This window comes from Candoia aspera, chromosome 18 (genome assembly GCF_035149785.1).
Source record: "Candoia aspera isolate rCanAsp1 chromosome 18, rCanAsp1.hap2, whole genome shotgun sequence".
In the NCBI taxonomy this organism is placed as follows: Eukaryota; Metazoa; Chordata; class Lepidosauria; order Squamata; family Boidae; genus Candoia; species Candoia aspera.
The window spans coordinates 4,289,894-4,304,517 of NC_086170.1; the positions used below are offsets into that span (position 1 = coordinate 4,289,894).

At 44.9% G+C, this 14,624-nt stretch overlaps 1 protein-coding gene across 2 annotated transcripts in view; it reads right to left on the bottom strand.

Moving 5' to 3' along the window:
• Positions 1-14,624, bottom strand: part of DVL1 (dishevelled segment polarity protein 1) — a 52,481-nt gene that overhangs the window by 19,387 nt on the left and 18,470 nt on the right. For both annotated transcript variants that reach the window (XM_063317689.1, XM_063317690.1), the window contains exons 2-4: positions 9,655-9,724; positions 5,664-5,785; positions 3,694-3,806 (exon numbers count right to left, since the gene is read on the bottom strand). In XM_063317689.1, the coding sequence (XP_063173759.1) occupies positions 3,694-3,806; positions 5,664-5,785; positions 9,655-9,724 (305 nt within the window). The remainder of the gene's footprint in view (positions 1-3,693; positions 3,807-5,663; positions 5,786-9,654; positions 9,725-14,624) is intronic.

Here is a 14,624-nt window from a genome sequence, read left to right on the forward strand (position 1 = left end):
TCATCCCCCTAAGCTGCGGTGAGATTAAGCCAAGTGGCAGCCAAATGTTTTCGTTTTTCGAGGATTTTGCTGGTGCAGAGAACAAAAAGAACGGCGGTGTTCCTAATTCGCTTGTAAACTGGCAGCAATGGCTCTGCTTCTCATCTCTTCTCAGTTGTAAATTCAAAGGGCTTCACCCATCCACCTGCAGACTGCTAGTGCCTAGGCGCAAATGTGAAAAACATTCATCTCCTTTCCTTTTATCTCCTCTCAGCCAAAACCTGCCTGCTTTCCCAGACAGTGATCCCCTCAGATTCCTTAAAGGGATCTCTGAACCAGCCCCCAGTCCAACCTCCAACCCTCTGGAGGCACTTGGAAGATTTCCCACCGCCACGCTCCGCTCTGGAGCTGAGCCAATGAGAATGGAGATGGCCGTTTTTCAGGCTGCTAGAAATCAACCATTCCTTTCCAGCCAAGCAGCTGGAACAGAAGCGAGACAAAAGGGAAGGGGAGGGAAGGGAAGGGAAAGGTCTGTAGGTTGTCATGGCCACTGGATTTCTTTGTTTTTGGTAGAAACGTTTCACTGCTTGTCCAAGCAGCTTCTTCAGTCTGGGCAAAGGTTGGTGACGGGACCCCATATATGTCTTCCAGGGTGGCTGCATTGTCCCTACACCTGAATGGCTTGTTAATTGTGCCATGGAGGTGTGGATTGCCTTTGGGATGTCTTACTCCTAAATCCCTTGCTCATCCCAAGTGGATCGTTAAGTGTGGCCTTCCTGGTAAACTTGTGAAGTGGTCTTAATCTTCCTGGGGACTGATGAAAGAGCAGCATGAAAAATGGGGGGACAGGTTGTGTCTGAGGCCTCCACCTCTGTTGAGGGAAGGATTTTCCACTTTGGCACAAATAGATTCCTTAGCCCCTCTCTCAAACCACCTATCTTCTATGTCCAAAATGTGAACATTGTTGTCCTCAAATGAATGTCCTTTTTCTTTTAGGGGAAGGTAAACTGCTGGTTCTGGTCCTGTGGCGTTGCTCCTCCTGCGTTGGGCCATCCAACACAGACAATCCACACCTTCATGGCACAATTAACAGCCATTCAGGTGTAGGGACGATGCAGCCACCCTGGAGGACATACATGGGGTCCCCTCACCAACCTTTGCCCAGACTGAAGAAGCTGCTTGGACAAGCAGTGAACATTTCAACCAGAAAGAAAGAAATCCAGTGGCCCTGACTCAACTTAAAGACAATTCCACCTGGATGACTTGAGAATCTTCATTGACAAAGGAAAAGGAAAAGGATCTGCAACCAGAGGTCTGCAACCAGAGACACTTCTAAAGCCAGAGTAACCTAGCAAGGACTCATCCTTCCAAATTTTGCTGATCCCCAAATCCTACCATCTCTTGCTAAGCACCAGGTTGCCTTGGAACGACCCTTCAGCTACATCTGGAGTATGACAGCATGAATGACAGAAATGCCCACAATCTGATCCACATGTTACTGCCTGTGTTTGTGTCCTCAGCAGCAGTTTCGGAAGTGGGATGTAGGAAGGCTGGGATAAGAGTGCCTCCCTTGCCCTCCTCCCACCAGCCTTTGCAGTTTATTAAACTGCTTAGAAGGAGGTTAAGGCAACCCACCTTAGGCTAAGGTTAAAAAAACACTGGGCAAGTCAAGAGGGAAGAACAGGCTACCTTTGCTATCCAAAGATCTGTGTCCTCCTCCTGCTCTGATCTGTGTGTTTCAATCCCCCTCCCCAAAGGGACACCGAGCTGGCTTCCAATTGCCCCCATTCTGTGGTTTCTCTGCCTCCTTCTTAAACTGCAAGAGAATTTCCTCTGGTGGCACTTTCTCCCTGCGCGGTGGCAGAACTTGCTAAGGTTATCAGGGTTTTTAGTCTTTATAACTAAAACATTTCTTCACCTTTGGGAAAAAGAAATCTGGAAAGCAATTTTTTTCCCATCAAATTAAAGGCGCAGAGTCCAGTGGGAGGCATGCCAGAGGAGGTCTGAACACAACACAAATAAAACAGACACCACACACACACAGAGACCAACCGGTCATGCCTCATTGTTTGTCGCAGACATTTCAAGCAGCCATCTGCTGATTCCTGTGCCTTCGGGAGATGCCCGACATGGGTTTCCAAGTTCAGACAGTCAAATCCACCTCCTTGCCCTCCCCAGACAAATGTGGTAGCAAGAGAATGACTGGTGAAATGCTGATCATGACCTTTGACCCCCACCAATGTCCCAAGTCTGGCCAGAACTCCAGTTCTTAATTACCTCTCTAATTAGAGCCTTCCTTTTCAGGTTTCTCTTTAGGAAACAGAAGGGAGGGGGGTTGGTAGTTACAAAGCAGCCTCAGTTCATAATGAGTACCCCAAACAGACCTCCAAAACATCCAATTAACTACTCTGCTTTTCCTTTTAATCGGAACTGGTCAATTGTCCCAACCTTGGATGGCATTTATTGTTTCAACCCAGGGCAAGGGACTCGTCCCTCAGTCCCGCTGTGACAGCAGGCATATTGCTTCCATTAAAATGAAATAAAACCACCAAACTCACAGACAGAAGCTCCCTTAATTAGACCCCAAACAGGGATAAAAGCAGATTTTGGCACACAAGGAAAGCACAGCCATCTCTGGCTTCTTTCCATATGCCCCACTCCCTGTCAGAGCAATTATTTCTCTGCAGAGGAGGATTTTGCCCCCTCCCGCAGTCTTATGCTAGGATCTGCTTGCCCAAGACCTAGACTGGCATTACAGAACAAAGCTGTATGCCTCACAGACAGTACGACCCCCTCTAAAGAAGGAAAGGGCAAAAGGGCATGAAGACAACCACAGAGGGCATAGTTCAGAAGAAGGCCTGTTTCCCTGGCTGCGTACTGACATTGCCTGCATTCTCACAAAAGGAGGCCGGTGGGCAAGCAGACAGTAACACGCTCACATTAGTGGGAGCCCAGCAATAGAGGCAAGCCAGCAATCCCAGACTGCAAGGCACTTGAGAGGGGCTGTAGCTCAAATTCAATCCTGGCATTCATTGCTAAGGCTGCAGAGGACCTGTCTGCTGGGGGAATTGACATAGAACACCCTCTAAATCTTGGGGGAATATTTAAAATACCAAAACATGCACCCACACATATCCAGGGAGGAGAGAATAGTGGGGATCCTAAACTGCATGCTGTTTCACCTTCTGGTTCTGAAATGGCCATTTGCCACTGATTTTGGTGGTAGACTGGGTCAGCCCGGATTAACACAGAGATGGCAGACTGCCAGAAAATCACGGGGCAGGGTGTGAGAGTGGGGAGTTAAACAAATATCCGGGACAAAAACATGAGCAAGCTACTTCCATCATCTTGACAAGGAAACAACATAGAAGGGACCATGAAGTCACCAGGAGTTCAACTCAAAGGAGGTTCTGTATTTTTTAAAGTTTAGGCAGCACCTCTTTCTATGTGAACTTGCATGCTTATTAAGATCATATGGGGAAGTTTGCTTGCAGTCACCACGTGACTCTGTGGGTATCTTGGGAGCAGGTCTTTGCTGACGCCACTTCAGACCTTCGTCTGAAAAACTTAATGCCATCTTAAAAACTTTCCTGTTCCAACCCAGACCCTGGTTCTTCTCTGCAAACCCTCCCAGCATTGTGTTTTGGGCTCCAAAACAGAAATGCGGGCCAATCCAAGGGATGGCTCAGAGGCAAAGGAGAAGAACCAACTCACCATCTTCATGGCCTTCTCGGTTCCTCCGTCGGTGACGATCCCGCCGGTGGCTGACCACTGACTCTGTTCCTGTTTCATTGTCCAGCCCATCTCGGCTGCTTGAGGCATTCGGGCTGGAGAAGGGGAAGAAGAGATGGCATCAAATGTGGTGCACACTCTAAGCCAGGCTGTACCATTTATACGGTGACCTTTAATAAATCTTCATCATCACAAGCTCACAAAAGCCTTATGCCTTTTAATAAAATGTGTCGGTCGGTAAAGGTGCTACCAGACTCTTTCTGATTAATAAATCTTCAGCGCTCCTACTACAAAGCCCATTATAAATTTTGGACAGGCTTCAAGGCCAGATATATGCCAAGAGGAATATATGAAGACAAATACCAAAGTCCATTTGTGTAGGAAAAGTAACAAAGGCACAAAAGGGAAAGGTATTTATTTTGAGCAAAATGAGTTCCTGGATTAAATGGAAGTGAATACACTGTTGCAGCTTTTGGGGATATACCAGCGGCTTTCACTCTTCTGACCTTAATTTTGCTTCTAGGATATTTTGTATTGTTGTTTAAAAGGCGCTTCATAGATGGTTTCTATTTGGTTAGCACACAGGGCCTAAAGGACTGCAAACAATTGCTTTAAATTCCATTTTGGCCCCACGCAACTCCCAAGAAGTGGCATCTCTGTTATTTTTCATCTGCTCATTTTATCCCAACCAAAGCCTGTGAGGTCTGGTAAGTGGGGTGCAGGCTGCAGATGAGCTTCTGGGAGGAGCACAGATCTGAAACTTGGGTTTTCTGGGGAGTGACTGTGTCTTTTTAACTGCCGCCGTTCAGCTGGGTTTGCACAGCACATTCAGCCTGCTGACTGGATCAGCCTGTCTTCTGGTGAATGTGGTGGGCAGACTCCAAAGAGCCTTCAGTAGTTCACATGCACATTAGGGAAACTATAAAAGTTTCTTGAATCATGCAAGGGAAAAGCCAGGAGAGGGCAGAAGCTTCCTTGCAAAAGAAGGAAGCAGGAGGGCTGAAGCACACTGCGGTCTCCTGCTCTCTAACTTTCCTGGGCGGAAATGCTATACAGGGTGTGACCCATTCCCAGGACAGGGAAAAAAAGTCAAGAGATTATCCCGGAAGCAGAACTCCTGATTTTATCAGCTCTAAGTGTCACACTCCTTGTTTTATTTTTATCTTTTTTTTTTTTTTAACTTTCAGGCTCACCCTTGGTTAGGATTTCCCACTCTTTAAACTGAAGACAGGCCAAACTGTAGTCTGTTTAAAAACATGTTTGAAATAGGAATAAGAAACCAGCGGCCCTGCAGATGTCGATCAGCTACAATATCCGCAGGACCACCAGTCCCCATCCAAAGACTTTTTAAAAAATAAAAGATGCTGTTTAAAAACAAGGTCCTGCAATACCCCATTAATACATGCTTAAGAAATTTTAACAAATATTCTGGTCAGGGTAAAAATACTCTGTGTATGTGGAGAGCCACTCAGCCAAAGGTGCCAGCTTTTTTCAAAACCTGAGTTTCACAAGAGGATACACAACTTGCGTTAACACTGGCTCTTACAATCTAAACACGCTTCTGATTAGATGATTACATATAATTCTTGCTCACTTCTCTCTATCTGATAACGTGCAACGCCTTCTCTAAGACAGTCAACTGAATAGGAAACATTCCAACGGGTGTATTCTTCTCTCTAAAAAGATGACTCCTTGCACAGAAAAATCCAGTGTCTCAGGGAGAAGACCAAAGAGCGGAGAGCTTGAGGCCTTCCCAGCTTTTGCTGGATTACAGCTCCCATCTCCCCTGACCATCAGCCATTCCAGCTGCTGGAAGCTGAGAGATCAACAACTTCCACAGAATCCCACGTCTTCCAGTTTTAATTCTGGAAAATATGCACACATTAAAATTGCCTGCTTTCAAACACTGCAGCAGAATGAGCAAGTTCTGTGATTTTCAAATAGAACCATACTGAAACGAAGGGGGGCGAGAGTCTCCAATGCCTCCGGTTCGCTCAATGGGAGGAAGAAGATCCGTGTGGCTTTCGGCACATTGCGAGCCGGCATCTGAATGTGAGCTCTCGGCCAGGACCAGCTGCAAGACAAGGAGGTGAATGAAATGAGGGTGTCAGGCCAAGGGTACGCAACCTCTGGCCCGCAACCTAATCTGAAAAAAGTGCCGTTAACAATTATCCTGACTTCTAAAAAGAGCCATCTGTCTCTTCCTGAGTGGCTTGCTAGACAGAAAAAGAAGAAAAGATGATTTGCCCATCCTGGCTTCAGCCCAACCCCAATACTAACCAATTATATTTAGTGAAATCCAAACTTTCTAACTGCAGGTGATGCATACAGAAGCCAGTGGGCCATTTTGGTCCTCCAGCAGCAAGAATCAGGACTGTATTCAAAGCTACTCTGGGTCCCAGTTGGGTCTGTTTTTTCTTGCAGCCTCAGGACAGTCTCACAGTAACAGATTCACTTTCTCAAACAAGCCTTTTTTTTTTTAAAGGCTCATAGTATAATGAGGTTCTATTTTTTCCCCCAAATTCAGCACAAAATAGCTGCACAGTTCTCTTTCTTTATATAGTAATTTTATTAAACATTACAATTAAAAAGATAAAAATGCAAACTAAAAAGAGGAAAAAGAAAAAACAGTGCAAAAAAGAAAAAAATAGAAAAAGAATATAGTTAAAGAAAAAGAAAACAGATAAAGAAATGACTTTTCCCATCATCACAAGTATAAAATTTTTTAATAACTTACTACCTTCTCTTAAAATGTAACGAATGATCTTCCCATATCTCTTTGTCTATGAAAAAATCATTAAAGCCTTGCCATTCAGTCCTGATCAGCAAAAGTCCATTAAGAGTCACCAGAGATAACAACATACCTATTTTAACCTGGATCAAATACACCAACTTTATATTCCTTCCTTTTAGTTTTAACAACCTTGATCTTTAATCCCTTCAAATAATGTCCTAGAACTTGATTTCTTTTCATTTTTTCTTTGTCCCTTCTCACAAAATTCTTCAAAGCTTTAACAAGTCTCTTTTGTAAATCCAATATAGGAAAGTTATCCAGGTCATTCTTTTGGCTTGTTATTTGTACATCCCTTTTAATTATTAAGACATCAGTTGGTTTCATTTGCATATCCAGCGTAGCATCTTTTTCCATGTCATTCTTGTAACCTGTCATTTTTATATCCACTTTCAGATCAGTCTCAGTTTTGTCCGGTAAAACTTGTTCCTTTTCCATAACATCTTTTAAACACAGTCTGTGTATAAGGGCAGACACTCTTAAAATTAACTTCTGGGTCCATTGTTCAAAAATATCATCCAATGTTAAAGCGTTTTGCTCCATTCTATATTGGTAAGTCAAATTTAAGTGTTGTTCTCCTTTAATTGTAATCTTTAGCTCCTTCTGGTTCCCTCTAGTGTCCAGCCTTCAAAGTCCCATCCTACCCTGGTGTTTTTTTTTTCTAAAGAATTCAAAGCAACAGCATTTTCCCATGGGAAGGATTCTTATAATTAATTTCAAAACCTTATTTCAAATCCATCTGGACCCTTAGTCCATTTGTAATTTTCCAAAATCAATGTTCTAATTGCCCTTTTGCTGTTTATTAAAAAAAAAATTAAGTCAAACCTGTATTTAAATCTTTTCGCTAAGGATTGAAGGAAACTCACCTGGTGCTGTAAAACTTGTCAATCCAAGGTTCCTAATAGCTGAAAAGCATTTAACAAGCAACTTCCGAAAGCATTTAGAAAAGGAAGTATGCGAACCCAGTGTCCTTTTGAAGGCACCAACCGTGGTTTGAGCAAGATGGCTATTCCCTTGTCTCCCAGATTCTAAACACACTGGAGACTGCTGTCTTGCCGTCTCCTCACAAGGAGCAACTGTCTGGAGCACTTGTGGGCGATCTCAAGTCCTTTCCTTGTCCAGAGAAGAATTACAAATAGCCGGTATATTCGCCGGCCCTTCGTTCTGCTGCAGTCATTGGCTTCACTTTTAGCAGAGCCGTCTTCAGTTTGCCATTTCTTCCCCAGAAGTCCCAAAATAGCTGCATGATTCTCATATCAGTGAACCCCTCCTCTCCCCAACTTTGAAAAAGTAGCCACTGGGGAAATGCTAAAAGAATACTAAAGGCAAAACCTGCCAGTGACAGAAGCCACAAAATTGGTATTCCCAGAGCTGATCTGCAGGGAAAATGTTCATCAGGAAGAAATGTCACAGAGATGGATTGACAAGAGGGGTGGGTGGGAAATACCAGGGGACTATCTACCCCTCTGGCATCATCTTTGCTGATGAAAAGGTTTGCATGAATTAAAAGAGGGAGGGAAGGGAGAAATCAAAGGAAAGATGCAAATGCTACATGTGTTTTTTTTTTCTTCCCTGTTAGGTTCCTTACAGGAAAATGCTTCCCCAAGAGAGAGTGAGGATTCAATGCAGGTGGTTTTTTTGAGGAGGGTGTAAATGATGTCTTCATTAAAAGACTAACAAGACAAGTGAGAGCAGATAAAAAATTTCTAGGGCTGTAGGGAAAAATATATGGATTGGGAGCAGTGAAGTTAGCCAGCCAAGATTCTACAGAAGCACACACCATTAAAAATCTTTGTTGATTTACAGAAGCACACACCATTAAAATCTTTGTTGTCCTGAAAATATGCTCTAACATGGGGAAGAACTGTCTTTTTAAAAAATCTCAAAAGCCAGCCAATTCTAACTTGTAATGGGCTGGAAAACAAAGCTTAATCCTTTGCTGGACAAATTGAGAATCTAAAGCTAAGGCACACTGCAGGGACTCTGGGCATGTGCAAGGTGCAAAATCTTGCATCAAAATGAAACAACATCAGACACAGCTTCCACAGGATTTTAATCATACCAAGAAGAGTGTGTGCTTTGATTTATCCAACATGTAGCCTGCTCCAGCCTGGTGCCATCTAGACTGGCCAAGTTGGAAACCTGTATCTGGAGGTTACCAGGTTGGGGAAGGATGTAGAAGACAAAGTCAGCTCTAAGGGACAATTCCTCAAAAGCACCTCTGTAGAACTGGCCCCCCGCTAAAGGTATGTGTTTCCTTCCATACAGATAAAGCCATTGCCACGCCATGATGGATTGCTTGCCAACCACTTTTCAGCCATTCCCCTGCCTTGCTGTTTCTCAGAACAACGTAAGGCTGAACAGATTTTACCCATTTGTCGGAATCAGAACACTAGACCTGGGAAAGAACCATGCACATTAAAATGAAAATCTACCATAGCCTGGCAGGGGGGGCACCACCCTGGATGGCGGGACGTGGTTGATGGGGAAAGAAAGTGTGACATCATTCTTGTCCAATCAGGAACCAGTGCCAAAGCGGCGAATCAGGTGGGGTTTTCCCAAGGGGGGGGGAATGACGTCCCGTTATTGCAGCGGATGAAACAGAAAATTGCCTACAATGGCCAACCCACTGTGCGCAACCTGCATCAGCCGGCACACAGCCCCAGATAGACGAGGGGCTTTTTGGCAAACAGAGTCAGCCTCAGCAGGTGGCTGAGCATGGCTTCTCAGCCGAAAAATGGAGCAGCCTTTCAAACAAGGGGAACAAAATCACAAACCACCGAATGCAATTAGAGATGAATCCAGAATGCACAGTGGACAGATCGTGCAGTGGGGCTAAGCGAGGGCGCACCACAGTTAGGTCTGAAAATGAATGGAAGAATTCAAAAGCAACTGAAAGGAACTCAGAAGCCCGTGGGATACTTGCATCTCAGAGCTGCGGCTGGGGGAACAGCCAATAGTCATCACGTGCCTGCAACCTCTTGTGTGTACCCATGTCTCATGGAGGGGAGAAAGTTGCCCTGATTGGATTTTCCCTTTTAAAGACATGTCAGGTGCATGCAAGACCTGGCGAGTGATGAGTCCCGTTTCGCAGAGACCCCAACTGTGTCTTTCACACATGTAGATGGTCTTGCAGAAGTAACCCCACATACCCAGGACACGACACGTCCGTTGAAACATGGGAGCTTTGCATTGTCATCCGAGATCTCTTCCTTTACCACCCTGGGAGGAAGAAAGAAAAAGGGAGACATCAAGCCTTTGCACTGGATAAACATAACAAAACCCAGGTAAAAGACGGCATGGAGTCGATTCCCTTGAATATCTGCATCTGAATATTGGCATCATTCAACTACAAGATCCCCAAAGGTGCACAAATGCCAAGATCAAGCAAGTGAGCCAAGCCTCAGACCACAGGAGGAAAACAGAGAAATGGCCCCTCCCAAGTAACTCATGGCAGTGAGCTAAAAAATGCTAGAAGGGGGAGGGGAAAATAATCAAGAAATAAAATACCTGCCTTGAGGAAGGCTAAGCAGCAATACATGATTATCAGAAAGTGCCCTGCTATTAATGATGCCCCTTGCCAGGGAGTGCACCACCCCGTCAACTGATGGGAAGCATACATCTACAGGAGCGTGCCCACCAGCCCAACCTGTGGGCCTGACGCCACAGGGAAAAAAAAAACATACATGTGCACACAATTCCTCTCTGCAAGCAAAGGAAATCTTGGGACAGGGACATGTGCTCACACAGAGGTTCTGTACCATCCATGAGGCCTTGGCAGTGTTTCTCAACCGTGGCAACCTGAAGATGTGTGGACTTCAACTCTTATGCTGGCTGGGGAATTCTGGGAGTTGAAGTCCACACAGCTTAAAGTTGCTGAGGTTGAGAAACACTGATCTAATCTCTCTAAGGCAGTTTCCACTGTCCTGTGCCTATTCCCTATAATGTAAAAAGCTCCCACGGCCACCCGATGTTCTTTCTTGCTGTCATGCACAAAATGATTCTGTTATCAACCCAACGAAGCCATCCCTTCTGCAATCCATACAGTCCATCAAAGAGGTACGGCTCAGGAGCCTCAGCTGCAATGCAAAGTGACCAATTCAATTCCTATGTTATGAAATCAAGCAGTAGGCTCCCCGCCCCGGGCAAAAAACCTGTGTTGGGGTATAGCAACAGACCCGCTTTTACAAAAATCAACGGGCAGAGGGGGAAATTATTTTTCATCAGGGAAGCCACCTACACTGCGCACAGGTTACGAGGGGCTGTTGGGCACACCAATTGTCTAACCACAAAAACAATTGTCTAATAATTGCCTTATGATGCATTTTCTTTCTGCTTCAAGTTCATATAGGCCTCCCCAGGGCTTTGTTGACTAAGCCCCGGGGAGGTTTATATGAACGTGAGGCAGAAAGAAAATGCATCATAAGGCAATTATTAGATGTTTTTGGGCCCAGGCTGTCTGTTGAAATGTTAGAATGTCAGGGTCAGTGGTGGCGTCTCTGCTGCATTCGTTTTATTGCGTCACAAATACCCAGGAGCAATTTAATCCCCCGAATGAGCAAAAAGTGGACTTGCATCTTCTCACTGTTTCGGAAGCCTTTCTTAGCGCTGTTGTGGAAAGAAAAGGAAACGATATTAGGTTGAAGACAGTGGAGGAAGGAAGCAGGCAGAGAAGAACACAGCATCCAGCCTCTCTTTCCACCTTTTCCCCCTGTCTGAGGCAAGTGGTAAATCTGTACAGGCTTGTATAGAAAACGCCACCCGCCTGGGGCAAAAAAGAATTCCTGCCAGGCAACCAGGCAGAACAAAGCCAACGTTCAGTGATAAGATGCTGAACCTGATCAAGCAGGCATCTCTGGCCCTCAGCAGCTTTCCACCATTCCACGCATTGCGCTCATCATGCCTGGGCATCACCCAGAGAGGCTGGGCCTTGATGTGGTAAAATCAGAACTGTCAGCCTTCCTGCAGGTATAAAAGGACTACAGACAGCATCCTGAAAAATCTTCCAGTTTGGTTAACTCAAGTCTTTGACCTCTGATCAGCCTCTCTTTCCCAGCACAAAGACATCTCAGGTCAAGCCAAGCACAGAGGAGGGTAAAGATTCCTCCAGACTGAGCTTTCAATTTCCCAGTCTAGCCTATGGCCTAGGGTCTCCTGGTGGTCTCCCATCCAAGTACTAGGAATAAAAAGAAAAAAAAGGAGGGTAAGATTAGGAGGAAAAAAAAAAATAGCCCACTTGTTTTCCTAATCAGCATGGTTAGCAACTCTTGAGACAACCAGTATGAGTAACCGAAAGAAACTGCCATGTGTGGACTTTTGTATGTGCAAACATAAAAGTAAAATAAAATAAAAATCCTTCCAAGAGGCAATAAAACTCTTATTTTTATTTACTAAAACAGCGGAGAAGAACAACAACTTTAAAAACTCTTAAGATAGGGTATCGGATTTGTTTTAAAAAGATAGTTCAGTTGTGATTTCGTGTTTCCTCCCATTCCATTAGCATGCAGCTGATCTTGTTTGGATTTGGAAGCGATGCAGTGTGTCAGGCCTGGTAAGCCTTTGGATGGGAGACCACCAGGAAATCAGAAGATATAAGCCAAACCGGGAAATTGGAGAAAGTCCTGGAAGAAGGCAGTGACAAGGCAGGGCAATACAACTTGGTGTGTTGTCATTTTTAAATACAAATGCTAAATAGTAACTTAAAATAATATTTAATAACTTGGCTATGTCCAATGAGATTACCCCTCCCTATTTGGTGAATGAATTTAAATTGCTCCAGAGAACTCATACGATGAACCTTTTTGGCTTCATACTGCAAAATTAATCGCTCCTGGGAGAGTGAACTGCAGGGGGCTGGCAATACTGATCTGCACGTGGAACTCCAGGGCCCATCAGTCCTTACCCCTGCTGATGGAAATGGGAGGATAATATCTGGAGATTTAAAAGCTCCAGCCAGCCATCAATTACATTCTTGCCATTGGTTGCTTTAACACAGGGTCTCTCAACCTTGGCCCCTTTAAGATGTGTGGACTTCAACTCCCAGAATTCCCCAGCCAGCCATGCTGGCTGGGGAATTCTGGGAGTTGAAGTCCACACATCTTAAAGGGGCCAAGGTTGAGAAACCCTGCTTTAACAGGTAAGGGGCTCAGTGCAAAGCCCTCCCCTCTGGTGGCCAGCTCCACTCCCATTTTCTCCTAGAAGCAATTACAGGCAAGCCAACTGAACATCCGATTCTTAAAATAGCTCTGGCTTCGTTTTTTTCCTCCCCCCATTCCAGGAAGAGGAGCGGAGGAGGTTAGTTCAAGGCTCTCCCAGCCATGCTCAGATCACAACCTTTGGAGCATGGAAAAGCCAGCACCAAACCAAGAGACTTCTTCTCACTCATTCTCTCTTTCAACGGCCGTTTCAGCATCCTATACAAAACTTTTGTTGTAAGCAGCCCTGAAGGTCATCTAGTCCACCCCTCAACCAAGAAAAAAATAGTCACTGTGCTCTTGAAGCAGTGGAAAATTCCTCTTTCTTAATTCTGTGTGTGTGTGTGCGCGCACACACACACACACACACACACACACAAACACACAGCCATCTGATCTTCTGCTGCAGGCTTCTGTATCACTAGCAGCCTCCTAAGGTCCAAGTCTGCTGCCCTTCTCCATTTACACAAGTACTCCGCAACTGATGTCACTGCTTCTCGACTCAAAACATTAAAGGTTGTTGGCAACAAATCAAACAGCCAAGTACACACACACTTACCATACTAAGCTCAAAACCTGCCTAGTTCATATGTTTTTATTTTGGATTGTATATGTTTTTACTCAGATGGTATTTTTGTGGTACGCTTCACTGTAAACCGCCCAGAGAACTTTGGTTATTGTATGGTTTAAAAAAAAAAAAAAGTAAATGCTTGGCAGTCGGCAAGCAGTGCCTTTTTCAAACTCACTACCAGCCCTAACATTTGGCTTTCCTTCTCTCCTCCCCCTTGGGCAAAAGACATTTTGGGACAGCCTGAGCTTTCTTAATGCTGTCCTTCGGGTTTCTTGTTGAGGCAGGTACTGTGCTATTAGCAAGCTCCAGAAAGTAAAAGCCGTTGTTGTTGTTGTTGTTGTTATCATTATTCAAATGTGGCAAATGACACCAGAGAACCGCTTTTGCCCTGAGGCCAGGTGATACCTATAGGATTTTACACTGAGCGTTCTGTACAGTCAAAGCCATTTCTGGAAATGTGGGAGGGGAAGGAGCCATTTATCACGAGGCATTTCGCAGCGCAAAGGTGCCACTGAAAGCCACACAGGCCCCAGTGAGATAGGGCTTGTAGAGTGGCAGAGAGGGGTCTCCGCATAAAATGGAGGTGCTGGGGCAGAAAAGGGAACGGAGGAAGGGCAGCAAGCACACTCACTAACCCTCGTGACAACCTGGGACGGTCTTTCTGTTCTTCCCCTGTGCCAGCAACCCCAAAAGGTTCATTGGAGCACTGGAACATAAGCCAGGAAGAGAGCAAGCGCCAGCATACTCTCATATGCGGCCTACTGCCAAGTATGGCACAAGAATCTTTAATTCCCCAACTGAAGTTACAAAACGCATGGGGATACGGTAAATCCTCTGTTTAACAGAGTAGTAAGAGGAAGGGATATTTATCAAAGCAGAATGTCCAGTAGCTCCAGATGGGATTCTATGTATGACCAGAATTTTGTTGGTTGCCTCCAAAGTTTGCTAATCCAAAGTCCTTTAAATTGGGGGTATTTGCATTTCAGGCATTCAAACTCCGAAGAAAGTCTTCAGGAATATAAAGGAACAACCCCAACAGATGAGACCAAGCTTGAATGCCAGTAGCCTGTTTCTGGCAAGCAGCTATATCCACCAACAAGCACCCCTGTCCTCTACGTTCTGATTTAGCTCTCTTTAAAATCCCACCCACATGCCAGATTTGAGCCACTCCTATTGCCCAAAAGGTCCAAGGCCATAACTGATGCCTAACACACAACTTCTCTTTCCACTTGCACTCACAACTCCCTCATAATTTAATCAAAATATCCTCACCACTTAGCCACATGTCCACAAAAAAACAAGCACTGAAAAGGAGGAAAAAAACCCCAAAAGTTTGTGTTTGCTTTACCGAAATTTC